At 34.4% G+C, this 17,042-nt stretch overlaps 1 protein-coding gene across 1 annotated transcript in view; it reads right to left on the bottom strand.

The window, feature by feature from the left end:
• Positions 1-17,042, bottom strand: part of BBS9 (Bardet-Biedl syndrome 9) — a 456,168-nt gene that overhangs the window by 226,635 nt on the left and 212,491 nt on the right. Inside the window, exon 16 of the mRNA XM_032592426.1 lies at positions 16,054-16,194. Within this exon, the coding sequence (XP_032448317.1) occupies positions 16,054-16,194 (141 nt within the window). The remainder of the gene's footprint in view (positions 1-16,053; positions 16,195-17,042) is intronic.

Here is a 17,042-nt window from a genome sequence, read left to right as displayed (position 1 = left end):
GAGCCTGGAGCCTGTTTCCGATTCTGTGTCTCCCTCTCTCTCTGCCCCTCCCCCGTTCATGCTCTGTCTCTCTCTGTCCCAAAAATAAATAAAAAACGTTGAAAAAAAAATTTTTAAAAGAGACTCTTAAATACAGAGAACAAACTGAGGGTTGCTGGAGGAATACTGGGTGGCGGGGATGGGCTAAATGAGTGATAGGCATTAAGGAGGACACTTGTTGGGATGAGCACTGAGTGTTGTATGTAAGTGATGGATCACTAAATTCTACTCCTGAAATCATTATTACACAGTATGTTAACTACCTTGGATTTAAATAAAATTTTAAAAAATATTTAAAGGCATGTGTTCATACTGATACTAAAAACAAACCAAAAAAAGGCCGAATGCTCACTAATGAAGGATGCTAGAGAATCAACTCGTTATTTTAAAAATCAGTATTAAGACCAAGAACCAAACATCCGATGATCCTACTCAAATTGCACCACATAACCAACAGTAGGTAAGGGGGAAGTTCTCGTTATAAAATAATCCAGCAAAATATTGAAGAAAGCTTGAAAGAAATAGTTATCATTTTTCAACTTCAATAAATTTAATGGATCTCAGCATTGAAATCAATGGCTGTTACCATACCAAAAAAAAAAGAGACAAACTGATAATATGTACCACCTGCTAAAACTATATACCACCACCTATGGAAGCAGTATGGCCAAAATAATCAATCCTGACTCCAATACCAATACTAGATGTAACTACCAGTTTACAGGCAGTAGACAGAGAAAATATTAAACAACATCACAGAGACGTAATCAGCAATTTCAGTGTGGGAAACTAACAGGAAAAATCATCTGTTACTCTTCAACAAATCAAATGCAAATTAAAAAGAGAAAGGAAAGGTGATACATACAGAAAAAGAGATACCAAAGAAATTCATATCAAAATTGCAATAAACAAAACACATTTAAATCCTGACTCAAAGCAAACAAAAAATTACAATGTTGGAGACTATCACTTCAGGCAAAGATGGAGAAACTAAGGCCAAATTTACCCTTCTACCTACAACAACTAAAAAATGGGACAAAATATATGAAACATTTTTAAAAACACTGAAGATCAGGCAATGAACAAAAGTGATCCCTGAAAAACAAAAAAATGAAGTGAGCTTTGATTGCACCAGTTTACTACCTAGAGAAGATTTCCAAGACACAACACAGGGAGGGGAAACCCAGGTGCAACCTAGCATTCTCCCCAGACCGAATAGACAGTTTAGAGTTTGCAAATACTGAAGTATCAAAAGTTCACAGGGCAGAGTATCATAGTGGAGAGAGCTACAGAGAGAGAACTCCAGAGATCTGCAGAGGCCCCGTGAGTACTCAGCAGAATACTAACCAGCACACCTGTGAGGAAACTACCTGAGGCTAGGGAAAGAACCATCCAAATAAATTACAAGAAATAATCCATGAGCCCTACAGGGCCAGAAATAGCCCCTGCTCTAACTCATCAGAATGTAAATCATCACTAGGCATCAGGTAGAATACATAGAAGAATTTGGCCTCTATGGTAGATGTTTACCCTAGAATAAATGTTGCTCCCATCTGGCCTAGCAAAGCTTAAAAGCAACAGCTAAAGAATCAAAGTATTTCAAGGAACTTAAATGTGTCCCAGAAAAAAAGCTCAAGAATGTTTATAGGAAAAATAAAATACTAATCACACAATTAGGTAAAGTTTATAAGTTCAGTCCTTCAATCAAAAATTGTGGGACGTGCAAAAAGAGAAGAAATTACAAACCATAACAAGAAGAAAAATCAGTCTCTACTAACTCAGAAATGACACAGATGATAAAATTAGTAGACAAGAGTATTAAAACAGTTATATTGTTACACATGTTCAAAGGTGCTATATTAGAGACATGAAAGTTTTTTTTAAAAAAAGACTCATATCAAACTTTGAAAGATGACAACTACAATGTCTGGGATAAAATATCTAGGATTACAAGCACATTACACACTGCAGAAGTAAATAACTTGAATGTATAGCGATAGAAACTATCCAAAATCAAGCCCCAGGAGAAAAAGATTTAAAAAAAAAAAAAACACCACTGAATGCTGGGACAGCCTCAAATGGGAAATATACATATAATTGGAGTCTTTAAAATAATGAAGAAAAAAAGGAGTGGAGACAAAAAAAATATTTGAATAAATAATGGCCAAAATATTTACGATTTGGATAAAAATTATAAAACAAAGATCAAGAAATCTTAACAAACTCCAAGCATAGGAAAAAATAAAACAAAATAAACATTATACCAAGGAACACCAAAATTAAATTGCTTAAAGAAAAAAAAATTTTAAAGCAGCCAAAGAAAAAAAGACAAACTACATACAGAGGAACAGCATATGTCTACTCAATGCAATGCCAGAAAACAGCAGAGCAATCTTTAAAACATTGAAACAAAAAAATTGGCAAGCTACAATTCTTTACTCAATGAAAATATCTTTCAAAAAGATGAAAAAAATATTTTTTTCAGGCATACAAAAGCTGAAAAAATCATCAGTATCTCTGAAATAACAGAAACAATAAGGGAAATTTTCAAAAAAAAAAAGGAAAATTATACAGATGGAAGTCTGGTTCTGCACAAAGGAATGAAGAGCAGTGGAAAAGGTAATTCCATTAGTAAATATATAAAATTATTGTCCTCATTATTAATATCTCTTTCATAGATAATCAACTGATTAAAGCGAAAGTTGTAACAATGTATTGCAAGTTATAATAAATGTAGATGTAAAATATAAGTCAACAACAGCAGAAAGGCTGAAAGGAGAAAAATGGAAGTTGAATATTGTATAATTCTTATACTATCTATGAGGCACTATAATATCACTTAAAGATAGATTGTGATAAGTGACAGTTGTACATTGCATCAGGCATCCATGCATTTTTAATAAGGAAATTCTGTCCTGAAAGGAGCAAAAATCAATTCATGGAGCTCAAAAAAATCCTACTCATTTAATCTATAAAAAGAGATATTTATATAGAACATAAACAGAAATACAGGATATCTGCAATTAAAAATGTATGGAGGGGCTGATTAGGAAAAAGATATCCACAAAGACTTTCTGCGGGAACAATAATAAAAAAAAGGTTGAGAAACACATCTATAAGACACTGCTATAAACATTACTATTGTTCAAAGAAACTACTAAAGTAACAGTAGATGTTACAGTAAATAATACAACAAAGGAGATAAAATCGAATCAAAAAATATACTCAATCCAGAGAATGCAAAAAAGGCAAAACAAAAAAATGGAGCAAAGAATAAAGATCAAGATGGTAGATTTGAAACCAATAATAACAATAATCACATTAAAAGCAAATGGTCTAAACATCCCATTAAAAGATATTTTTGGGTTGCCTGGATGGCTCAGTAGGTTGAGTCTGACTCTTGGTTTCAGCTCAGGTCATGATTTCATTGTTCAGGGACCAAGCATCACTGTTAGCACAGAGCCTGCTTGACATTGTCTCTCTCCCTCTCTCTCTCTGCCCTTCCCCAGCTCATGTTATTATGCGGGTGCTCTCTCATTCTCTCTCTCTCTCTCTCTCTCTCTCAAAATAAATAAATAAACTTAAAAACAAGATACTTTCAGATTGGATTACAAGAGGCAAGACTCAATGCTATACTACCTCTAAGATACCTACTTTAAACATAAAGATATAAACAAAAGTAAAAGAAGAAAATATATAAACCCTTGTAACACTAGGCAAAAGAAAGTTGGGATACCTATATTAATTACCATTAAATAGATTTCAGATTAAAGAATATTAACAAGGATAAAGAACCATTTCATTATACTCAAGAGAATATAACAATCCTAAATTTTCATGCACCTAAAAAAAAGCCTTAAAATAACTGAAACAAAAACTGAAAGATCTGCAAAAAGAGAAGCAAGTTACAGCTTAAGATTTCAACACCCTATTCTCAATAATTGACGCAAGTAAACTGAAAATCAGTAAGAATACAGAAAATTAAAAACACTATCACAGGGGTGCCTGGTTGGCTCAGTTGGTTAAGTGTCTGACTTTGGCACAGGCCATGATCTCATGGTTTGTGAGGTCAAGTCCTGCTTCAGGGTTCTTTGCTGTCTGCTCAGAGCGTGGAGCCTGCTTCAGATTCTGTGTCTCCCTCTCTCTCTCTGCCCCTCCCCAACTCGCACTCGCTCTCACTTTCTCTCTCTCAAAAATAAACATTAACAAAATTTAAAAACACTATCATAAAACTAGCCTTAAGTAACATTTATGTAAAATCCCATCTTACAATGGCAGAAAATCCATTATTTCCAAATGCATGCAAAACATTTATAAAGACAGTTTATAAAAGCAGACTTTAAATAAGTCTCAATAAATTTAAAAGGATTCGAATCATACAAAGTGTGTTCCCCTACCACATTGAAATTGAGTTACAAGTCAATAACAAAAAAGATCTATGTAAACTCCACAAGTGTTTGGAAACTATAAACCATATTCTAAATAACACTAGGGTCAAAAAAAGAAATGAAAGGGGAAATTTAAAAACGTTTTGAACTGAATAAAAATGGAAACAGAACATTTCATAATTCATAGGATGCAATTAAAGCAGTAGTAGAGGAAATTTTATGGCATTAACCAACTATATTTTAAAAAGTATACTCTCCTTATCTCTCAGCAAACTAAACCCAAAATAAGTGGAAGAAAGGAAAATCAGAGAAAACCAAAAAACAGAAAATGAAAAAGAAACAATTAATAAAACCAAAAGCTGTTTTTTTGAAAAGACAGATAAAATAGATAAATTTCTAGTCAACAGATCAGGGGGGAAAAAAAGACACAATTTGCCAATACTATTAATGAGTGAGTTGTCATCACTACAGATTCTAGAGACATTAAAAGGATAACACAGAAATATTATGAGCATCCTTATGCCAATAAAGTCAACAATTCAGATGCAATGGACACATTTCTTGAAAGACATAAACTAACAATGTTCACTCAGTAAGAAATAGATAACCTGAATATTCCTATATCTTTTGAAGAAATTGAATTTGTAGTTTAAAAACTATCCCATAGGGAAAACTCTAGGTCGAGACAACTTCTCTGGTGAGAATTCTACCAAATATTTAAATAAAAAATAATATCAAATCTATATATTCCTCAAAAAACTGAAAGGAAGAAAATATTTCCCAACTCATTTCCTAAACTCCATACTAATGGCACATAATTATATAGAAACAAAATTATAGATCAATAACCCTCATGAACACAGATGTAAAAATTCTAAAGGTTAGCAAATTGAATCCAATAGTAAATTGAAAGGATAATACATCATGATCAGTGTGATTTATGTCAAGAATTCACAATCTGGCTAACATCCAAGAATTAATCAATGTATACACTTGTGAGCATAGCATAAGATATAGAGTTCTGGAATTACTAGCTTGTACACCTGAAACTAATGTAACATTATGTCAACTACACTTTTTTTAAAAACCCAAAAATAAAGTATCAATGTAATCAACCTGTAAATAGCCTAAAGAAAAAAAACGACATAAATATCTCAATTGATGTAGAAAAAGCAATGAAAAAAATCCAACATAAAACAAACTCTCAGGGGTGCCTTCCTGGCTCAGTTGGTTGAGCTATGACTCTTGATCTTGGCTTGGGTCATTTTCTCACAATTTTGAGGTTTAAGCCCCATGTTGGGCTCTCCGCCAGCAGCATGGAGCCTGCATGGAATTCTCTCTCTGCCCCTACACCACTCATTTTTTCTCTTCTCTCTATCTCTATCTCTATTTCTCAAAATAAAGAAGTAAACTTTTAAAGAAATTTTAAAAAAAAATTTAAAACAAACTCTCAGCAAACTTGGTATAGAAGAGAACTTCCTCAAATGGTATAGGACATCTACAGAATACCTACAGCTAAAACATACTCAATGGTGAAAGTCTGAACATCCACTCTTGCAGTGTCTATTCAACATCACCCCAGAGGTTCTGGCCAAGAACCAAACAGAATCTCTAGATTGGAAAGGGAGAAGTAAATGGTTTTCATCTACAGATGACATAATCCTTATAGAAAAAAATCTGAATAAATATACAAAAAGGCTAGTAGAACCAGTAAGTAGTTTAACACCATTGCATGATACAAGCTCAATATACAAAAACCAATTATATTTCTATGTACAGGCATACCTCACCGATACTGTGGGTTTGGTTCCAGACCACTGTAATGAAGTGACTATTACAAACAAAGCATGTCGAATGAATTTGTTGGTTTACCAGTGCATATAAAAGTTACATTTACACTATACTGTAGGCTATTAATTGTTCAATAACATTATGTATAAAAATACAATGTACAGGGGCACCTGGGTGGCTCAGTCGGTTAAGCATCCGACTTCGGCTCAGGTCATGATCTCACGGTCCGTGGGTTCAAGCCCTGCATCAGGCTCTGTGATGACAGCTCAGAGCATGTAGGCTGTTTCAGATTCTGACTCCCTCTCTCTCTGCCCCTCCCCTGTTCGTGCTCTGTCTCTCTCTCTCAAAAATGAATAAACATTAAAAAAAATTTTTTTTCTTAAATACAATGTACATACCTTAATTAAAAATAGTTTATTGCTGAGATGGAGGAGGAGGAGCCAAGATGGAGGAACAGCATGGAAGTTTTTTGTGTGTCTCACACCCATGAAATACAGCCAGACCAACACGAGACCATCCTATATACCTAGAAAACTGATCGGAGGATTAACACAACAATCTGCACAACCTGAACCACAGAATTCTGCAGAAGGAATTCACCCCAAAAGAAAGAGCACGAAGAAATGACAGCCAGGGATTTAACCAACACAGATACAGGCAAGATGTCTGAACCAGAATTTAGAATCACAATAATAAGGATACTAGCTGCAGTCAAAAATAGATTAGAATCCCTTTCTGCAGAGATAAAAGAAGTAAAAAATAGCCAGAAATTAAAAATGCTAGAACTAAGCTGCAATCATGGATGGATGCAGCAGCAGCAAGGATGGATGAGGCAGAACAGAGAATCAGCGATATAGAGGACAAATTTATAGAGAATAACAAAGCAGAAATAAAGAGGGAGATTAAGGCAAAAGAGCATGATTTAAGAATTAGAGAAATCAGTGACTCATTAAAAAGGAACAACATCAGAATCATAGGAGTCCCAGAAGAGGAAGAGAGAGAAATAGGGGTAGAAGGGTTATATGAGCAAATCATACCAGAAAACTTTCCTAACCTGGGGAGAGACACAGACATCAAAATCCAGGAAGCAGAGAGGACCCCCATTAGATTCAACAAAAATGACCATCAACAAGGCATATCATAGTCAAATTCACAAAATACTCAGGCAAGGAGAGACTCATGAAAGCAGCAAGGGAAAAAAAGTCCCTAACATACAAGGGAAGACAGATAAGGTTTGCAACAGACCTATCCACAGAAACTTGGCAGGCCAGAAAGGAGTGGCAGGATATATTCAGTGTGCTGAATCAGAAAAATATGCAGCCAAGAATTCTTTATCCAGCAAGGCTGTCATTCAAAATTGAAGGAGAGATAAAAAGTTTCCCAGACAAAAATTAAAGGAGTTTGTGACCACTAAACCAGCCCTGCAAGAAATTTTAAGGGGAACTCTCGGAGGGGAGAAAAGATGAAAAAATAGTTTATTGCTAAGAAATGCTAACCACCATCTGAGTTCTCAGCAAGTTGTGACTTTGCTGGTTGAGGGTCTCACCTCAGTGTTGATGGCTGCTGACTGATCAGGATGGAGGTTGCCAAAGGTTTGGATACCTGTGACAATTTCTTAAAATAAGACAACAATGAAATCTGTCACATCCTTTCACAAAAGATTTCTTTGTAGTGTGTGATGTTGCGTGACTGAATTTTACCCACAGTAGAACGTCTTTCACAATTGGAGTCAAACCTCTCAAATCCTCCCACTGCTTTAATCAACTACATTTGTGTAATATTCTAATTCCTTTGCTTTCATTTCAACAATCTTCATAGCATCTTCACCAGAAGAAGATTCCATCTCAAGAAACCACTTTCTGGGGTGCCTGGGGGGCTCAGTTAGTTGAGCGTCCAACTTCGGCTCAGGTCATGATCACATGGTTTGTGAGTTCAAGCCCCACGTTGGGCTCTGTGCTGACAGCTGAGAGCCTGGAGCCTGCTTCGGGTTCGGTGTTTCCCTCTCTCTCTCTGCCCCTCCCCTGACTCACACTCTGTCTCTCTCAAAAATAAATAAACATAAAAAATTTTAAAAAAACAAAACACTTTCTTTGCTCCTCAGTAAGAAGCACCTCCTTATTCCTTATAATCCCTTTTTCATGAGATTGCAGCAATTCAGTCCCATATCCAGGCTCCACTTCTAGTTGTCTTGCTTGTTTCCACCACATCTACAGTTACTGCCTCCACTGAAGTCTTGAACACTTCCAAATCATCCTGTTGATACTGATATCTTGACCTCTTCTCATGAATCATGAAAGTTCTAGAATGGTGAATCCTTTGCTGAAGGTTTTCAATTTACTTTTTCCAGATCCATCAGAGAAATCACTCTTTATGGCAGCTACAGCCTTAAGAATTTTTTTTAATAAGACTTGAAAGTTAAAATGATGCCTTGATCTATGGGCTGTAAAATGGATATTGTGTCAGCAGACATGCAGCAGTAAAGCTGTTTTGCTTTCTTATCATTCATGTGTTCACTAAAGCAGACTTTCAAGAGGTTTTCTGAGGCATACGCAACTTGGCTAACCATTTGACACAAGAGGCCTAGCTTTTGGCCTATCTCTGCTTTTGTGACATGCCTTCATCCCTAAGCTTAATCATTTCTAATTTTTGGTTTAAAGTAGAGATGTGTGACCCCTTCTTCCACTTGAACACTTAAAGGCCATTGGAAGATCATTAACTGGCCTAATTTCAGTATTTTCTTTGACTCAGGTAATAGATAGGCCTGAGGAGAGAGAGAGAGAGAGAGAGAGAGAGAGAGAGAGAGAGAGAGAGAGAGAGAGAGAGAGAGAGAGACAAACAGACAGAGGAATGGCCACTGGAGCAGTCAGAACACACACATTTATCAATGAAGTTTGCCATGTTAAATAGGTATGGTTCATGACAACTCAAAACAATTACAATAGTGACATTGATCACAGATCATTATAACAAATATAATAATAATAAAAATTTTGAATTACCAAACTATGACACAGAGACAAGAAGTGAGCAAATACTGTTAGAAAAATGGTGCCAATAGACTTGCTTGACCCACAAAATTTCAATTTGTAAAAAGCACACTATCTGCAAAGCACAATAAAACAAGGTATGCCTATAATAGAAAAGCACTATTTGAAATCGAAATGAAACAATATAATTTGCAATAGCATCAAAATATAGTAAATACTTGGGGACAAATCTGACAAAAGATTTGTAAGACCTGTACATTGAAAATGACAAATTCTGACTGAGAAAAATGAAACAAACCCTAAATAAATGATGGTCTCTACTTTCATCTTAAGAAACCAGGATAAGTAGAGCAAATTGTACCACATTCAATATTGTTAAGATGTTGTTTCCCTCCAAATTGATCAATAGATTTAATGCAATCCCATTTCTTTTTTTTTTTTTTTTTTTAATTTTTTTTTCAACGTTTATTTATTTTTGGGACAGAGAGAGACAGAGCATGAACGGGGGAGGGGCAGAGAGAGAGGGAGACACAGAATCGGAAACAGGCTCCAGGCTCTGAGCCATCAGCCCAGAGCCCGACGCGGGGCTCGAACTCAGACCGCGAGATCGTGACCTGGCTGAAGTCGGACGCTTAACCGACTGCGCCACCCAGGTGCCCCTGCAATCCCATTTCCAAACAAATCCCAGAAGGCATTTTTTTTTAACTTGACAAACTGATTCTTACAATTCCTATCAAAATGCAAAGGATCTAAAATATCCAAGCAACTCTTTAAAAAAGAAGAATGAAGTTGGGGAAATTATAGTCTGACTTCTTAACATACATATTTACAGTAATTGAGACACTATGCTTTTGGTATATAGCAAAAGACAAACAAATCAATGGAATAAAATGAAGAGAACAGAAATACATATATTTTTTCAAATGACTTCTATAGTCCTATGATACACAGATGATTTTCAACAAAGTTGCAAAGATGATCCAGTAAAAAAGGACATTCTTTTCAAAAGCAGTGCTGAACATTAGATGCTCATATACAAAAATAAGAATTTTATCCATATCTCATATCATACATAAATGTCAACTCAAAATGAAAAAGAGACCTAAATGTCAAATGGAAAACTAGAAAACTGATAGACAAAAACATAGAAGAAAAATTTTGTAACTTGAGTTAGGCAAAGATTTCTTAGATATAACATTAAAATCACAAGTCATAAAGGAAAGAAATTTATAGTCGATTAAGCATCCGACTTCAGTTCAGGTCATGATCTCAAGGCTTTTGAGTTCAAGCCTCACATCAGGCTCTTTGCTGACAATTCAGAGCCAGGAAACTGCTTTGGATTTTGTGTCTCTCTCTCTCTCTCTCTCTCTCTCTCTCTCTCTCTCTGCCCCTCCCCCACTCATGCTGTTCCCCCCCCTCAAAAATAAATAAACAATAAAAAAAGAAAGAAATTTAAATTGGGCTTTATCAAAACTAAGAACTTCTCCTCTTTCAAAGACACTGTTACAATAATGAAAAGACATCCCACAGATTGGGAGAAAATATCTGCAATTCATATAATCAGATAAATCACTGGGTAGGCAGATGAAAAAGAGCATATGCTAAATAATTTCCATCTTATCAAATTCCAGAAAATTTAAACTAATCTCTAGTGACAGAAAGCAAACCAGTGGTTGCCTGGGAATGGGGGATACAGGGTACAAAGGGGTACAAGGGAACTTTTGGGGGTGATGGATATTTTTAGCATTGTAATTGTGGAGATGGTTTCACAGGCATATACAAACATCAAAACTCACCAAACTGTATACTTCAAACATTTGTACATAAGTTATATTCCAATAAGGTTATTTTTAAAAAGCAAAAAATGTAACCAAGAGCTGTGTTTGAGAATTACAGAATGTATTAAAATGTATCAGAAGAAAATATCAGATAAAGGGTTGGTATCTAAAATCTATAAATAAAATAAAATAAAATAAAATAAAATAAAATAAAATAAAACCTATAAAGAACATACCAAACTCAACACCCAAAACATAAATAATCCAGTGAAGAAATGAGCAGAAGACATGAATAGACACTTTTCCAAAGAAGACATCCAGATGGCTAACAGACACATGAAAAGATGTTCAACATCACTCATCATCAGGGAAATAAAAAACAAAAGCACACTGAGATACCACCTCACACCTGTCAGAGTGGCTAAAATTAACAACTCAAAAAACAAGATATTTGCAAGGATGTGGAGAAAAGTGAACCCTCTTGCACTGTTGGTGGGAATCCAACTGCTGAGGCCACTCTGGAAAACAGTGTGGAGATTCCTCAAAAACTTAAAAATGGAATTATCCTGCAACCCAGCAATAACACTACCAGGAATTAATACAAAGGATACAGGAGTGCTTATTTGCAGGGTCACATATACCCCAATGTTTATAGCAGCACTATCGACAATTGCCTAATTATGGAAAGAGCCCAAATGTCCATCAACTGATGAATGGATAAAGAAGATGTGGTTTATATATACACAATGGACTACTCCTCGGCAATGAAAAAGAATGAAATCTTGCCATTTGCAACAATGTGGATGGAACTGGAGGGTATTATGCTAAGTGAAATAAGTCAGAGAAGATATCATATGTTTTCACTCATACGTAGAATTTGAGAAACTTAACAGAAGACCGTGGGGAAAGCCAAGGGAAAAATAAGTTACAAACAGAGAGGGAGGCAAACTATAAGAGATTCTTAAATACAAAGAACAAACTGAGGATTGACTGGGGAGAGGACTGGAGGTAGGAGGGGAGGGGAGGTGGGGGGCTGGGCAGGGAAAATGGATGATAGGCATTGAGGAAGGCAATTGTTGGCATGAGCACTGGGTGTTGTATGTGAGTGATGAATCACAGGAATCTACTCCTGAAGCCCAAACTACACTGTATACACTGTATATTAGCTAACTTGGCAATAAATTATCAAAAAAATAAAAATAAAAAAGCAAAAAATACACCTAGAGCTGTGTTTGAGAATTAAAGAATGTATTAAAATGTACCAGAAGAAAATATAAGTAAATGTTTTATACTCTTAAAACAGAGGCCATTCTAAGCACGAAAACAAACCTGAAACTATAAAGAAAGCAATTAATAAAATTAAATCTTAAATTTTACTATGTAAAAATATAAACCTTATATGTTAAAAAAGAATGTAAGCAGTTAATAAAAATTATAAAATGTCTATGCTAATAATTTAGAAATGTAAATTTTTTAAAAAGATGTCATTTTTCACCTATGTCAAAAATTTCCAAAATCTAGCTGCTACCCTTAGTATGAACCCTGATGCTGGGCACATAACCTGATAAAATTATTCTGGAAGGAAGGCTGGCATTTAAATAAAGTTTTCAAATGTGCTTGCTCTTTAACTCAGTCATTTGTCTTCAAGCAGTTTCTCTGAAAAGAAACAGAGAAGTCCAAAAAAAAAAAACAAAAAAAAACAAAAAACAAAAAAAAACAAAAGAAAAAAGAACTATATACAGGGTACCTCCAAAAAAGGGAATATTATGTAATCATTAAAATATAAATTTATTTACAAGACTGGGACGCCTGGGTGGCTCGGTCAGTTTGGCGTCCAGCTTTGGTTCCCGGTTCATGGTTCGAGCCCCACTTTGGGCTCTGTGCTGAAAGCTCAGAGCCTGGAGCCTGCTTCCGATTCTGTGTCTCCCTCTCTGCCCCTCCCCCACTCGTGCTCTGTCTCACTCTCTCTCTCTCAAAAATAAATAAACATTAATAAATAAATAAATAAAATAAATAAATTTATTGACAAGATAGCCATATATTCTACTAGCAAAAAGACTGTTACAATGGCATGCTATTTGTTATAACATTAAAGTAAAATTTTTGTGTAAAATTACTAGTATTATGGCATACCCTGAATGTCACCTAATTTAACATCTATTTCCTCCCTTCCCTCCATCCATCTATATTAGTTTTCAGTCTCCTTTACAGCTAGAAGAGGCTATGTGATGCTATTACGGCTATTGAAACTTAAATAAAAATTTCCTAAGAACATTACAGAAACATACCTTTCTAATAAAAGTTACAGTTGTTGCTATAGCTATCTCTTTTCCCCTACCTCCTGCCTTGTAGTCAGTTATGATGACTGAATCTGAAGTAGCTTATTGCCCTGGAACAAGCCAACACACTAGAAACGGCACAATGCAAAGAAAGAAAAAAGCTGGGTCTCTGATAACATTCATAAAACCACTACACCAGCTTCTACTGCCCACTTCTGGACCTCAATTTTTATATGAGAAAATATATGTATATGTGTATGTATGTGTATCTTTAGTGCTTAAATAACATTTAGCCAAAAGCACCCAGATAGTTATTTATATATACACATATAAGTACACAGCCATTAAGTATATTAAAGCTTTTTATAATTACAATATTCTCTAAAGGTATGGATTTGGGGTACTACTAGATACCTCCATTCAAGTACTGTTAATAGGGTTAACTGATAGGGCCCTTTAGTTACTCAGTTTGACATTATATTTCAAAAGTTTTAAAAATATTCTTATCCTGTGATTCTATAATTCCACATTTAGATATTCGCCAAAGAAATAATAATAAATTTGGAGAAGTACTGCTACAATATATTTATAATATTAATAAACTGAAAACAACATACATATCAAAAATATAATGCTGGCCAAATGATTTTATAGTATGAATTTATGATAGAATACTATGGCATCCTTATAATCATATGATAAAAATATGTAATTTTGTAGAAAAATACTTCACAGCAGTATGCAAAGTGAAATCCTTTGAGGGTAATTAAATACTTAGGAAAGATATTTTTATAAAGATTAGGGAAATATAATGAAAAATAAGTAGACAATGATGGATAACAGAATTACCAATAACTTTTGTTTTCTTCTTTTTAGTTGTCCATTTCTAAATTTCGCATTTTTTTGTAATCAGAAAAATTAAAGTTATTTTAAATATACCTATATTTGTTCAAAACAAAGAAGTGAAATAAACAAATAGGAAGACATGCAGACTAAAGCTAGTTTTATTTCTTCTCTGAAGCTCATTAATTTTGTTTACTTCAGTTAAAAAACAAATTCGCAATTATAACTTTATCTGACATCAACATATAAAAGTCTTATATACCAAGGGTGAAAAGCACTCTCAAGAAGTAAAAAGTGAAAAAGTACCAAGAGTACTTATTTTAAATAATTACAGGATTTCATCATGTCCAATATGAACACCCATCCAAGAACTCCAAAACAGAACATGCTACATCAAATACATTGGATCTTGGGCGAAATTTTTAAGTTTGCCATTGAATCCCATTTCTAAAGTGACTAAGAAGCAAATATATGCTGATAAGCCTAAGATAACCTGTGACACAAAAACAATTGAGCCCCAAATCAGAAGGAAAATGGATGAGCTTATCTAAGCTTTCCTTAGTTCTTCTTGTCTAATTCATATCTTACAGAGATTGCCTCTCTGGTTAAAAGCATCCACTTTCATTTAATCTCTGTGAGTTTTTAGCCATCTAGAGAAAATATCACTTACTCAGAAGCCAGGGTCTTAAACATTTTTCAAATTAAGTATGCAACACGTAATTTCCAACTATATTCCCAGGGCAGTATAGGAGACTCAAGGAACTAATATATTCGTATTAGGTGTTGTAAGCATAGTGACTCTTTCTGCCTTTTTCTATAACCCAAATATATTATAGGAAAATTGACTAAAGAAAGAGAAATGAAGGGAAAGGAGAAAGAAACCGACTAGTTCACAACTATTTGCTAACATGGTGTCATATATACATATAAATATACAAATATGTATATAAATATATATTATGTATACACACACCCAAACTCAATTCAAACTGAAGAACAGATTAATTGTAATAAAAAGTATTTAATTTTGGAGATTTTTCACTGATTCAATATAAATAAAGCTTTTTAAACACTTCAAATTAATGAAAAATAAATTTTAAGCGCTTTAAGTAGTTAATAACGCAAAAGTTGACTTACCATAAATTTCTAAACCTTGTGGAAAATACTCTTTGTATTCTAAATCCTATCCACTAATGCAAAGGTGAGGATGCATATTGTAGTCAACAGTGCCAATCTTTAATGAGGGATTTTAAAACGTTGATTTAATTCCCAGAATTTTTTTTTTTAATTCCACCCCATTACCAGGAAAGCTAATAGATGCTACATCTTAGAAACTCTGGTTACTAAAGATATTTTACCCAATCAACACCTCTCTCTTTTCTAAGCTATTCAGAAAGAAATATTGACACCTGGAGAAAGTCACACCTTCACAAATAACCCCAAATTCACTGTGATATTCAAGCTTTATATATGAAGCCCTTTCTAAAGGATCAGAGCCAGAGAATGAACAATCGCCCCCTCCAGCTGCTAGAGAAACCAAAACCACAAAGAGCATCTACTTATGGGATTACTTTTGGGGCATAAGAATATAGTTTTAAAACGTACATAGCCAAAAACCTACAATAAAGATGAATAATAAATATTTACATTCCAAGCCAAAAAATTCCACAGTCTAAAAAGACATATTTGATGTTTTCATTTCTGAATACTGAAAGCAAAATAATGATTATAATAATTTTAATCAAACTTAAAAGGTACACCTTATTACCTTGTTGATATAAGCTATTTGCCTTTGAACAGGCAAACGAGAGAAAAAGCCTTGAGGCATTTTTATATTCTGACTTAACAATTATCTGATAATTACCCCATCATTACCTGTTCATGAAGGATTCCATTCTGAATTCTTAACATTTCTGGTGGTACAGGCATGTTACTTCAAAAGTCCTACCTGGAAAGAGACTGAGAAGACTGACTGGAGATTTGTTGGTATCAATAGTTAGTTTGTGGCTTGCAGTTTTTGAAGGCTGACCTGGGAGACAGATTAGTTTCAGGGGAAGTCTAAATTTACATTGGATAACCCGAGGAATGCCTGAAATAAAAAGAGAGAAATGTAGATTCATACATTTGACAGATAATTTGACCAAAAAAAATTTGTATTACTAACAGTTTGAGTAGAAATATGTATCTTAGTTTAAAATTTTGTTGCCTGTCCACTTTGTTTAGCATAACTGAAAAAACTGCAAAGTTGTATCATAATACATATTTTCATATTATTGTCAAGAAGTTTAGGAAAAATAAAATCCTAAAAAAGAGCATAGGCATGAAGTCTGTTTTTAATAACATATTTTAAAAATCATCACAGTTGAACACCATACAAAATGGTATGTATAGCTTTATATTCAATTACTTAACTGTTTTTAAACTAAGAACATCAAAGCTCTAGCCTCAATCCAAGACTATCAGCTGAAGTGAGCAAATATGTATGTGAAATTTGTATCAGGAAGAGTTATACGACCTTATCTAACTTTCTCTACCACCAAAACTTTTTAATCTTTAGCTTTTTTAACTTATTGAACATTCAAATTAAAATCTACAATAAATTATAAGTATGAAAGTAGAATTTGCTCTACTGAAGTTCTACTGAAGTTCATGTCATTTTACACATTCATATTAAGAATATTACTTTCATATGAATTAAATTTTTCTCAATCCATTTAACTTCACATATCGCTGTTAAGTAACATTTTAAAAGTTTAAGTTTATTTAATTTTTTTAAGAAAGAGAGAGAGAGGGGGGCGCCTGGGTGGCGCAGTCGGTTAAGCGACCGACTTCAGCCAGGTCACGATCTCGCGGTCCGTGAGTTCGAGACCCGCGTCGGGCTCTGGGCTGATGGCTCAGAGCCTGGAGCCTGTTTCCGATTCTGTGTTTCCCTCTCTC

The sequence above is a fragment of the Lynx canadensis genome, chromosome A2 (assembly GCF_007474595.2).
Source record: "Lynx canadensis isolate LIC74 chromosome A2, mLynCan4.pri.v2, whole genome shotgun sequence".
NCBI lineage: Eukaryota > Metazoa > Chordata > Mammalia > Carnivora > Felidae > Lynx > Lynx canadensis.
This window is presented reverse-complemented; position numbering and strand designations above follow the sequence as displayed.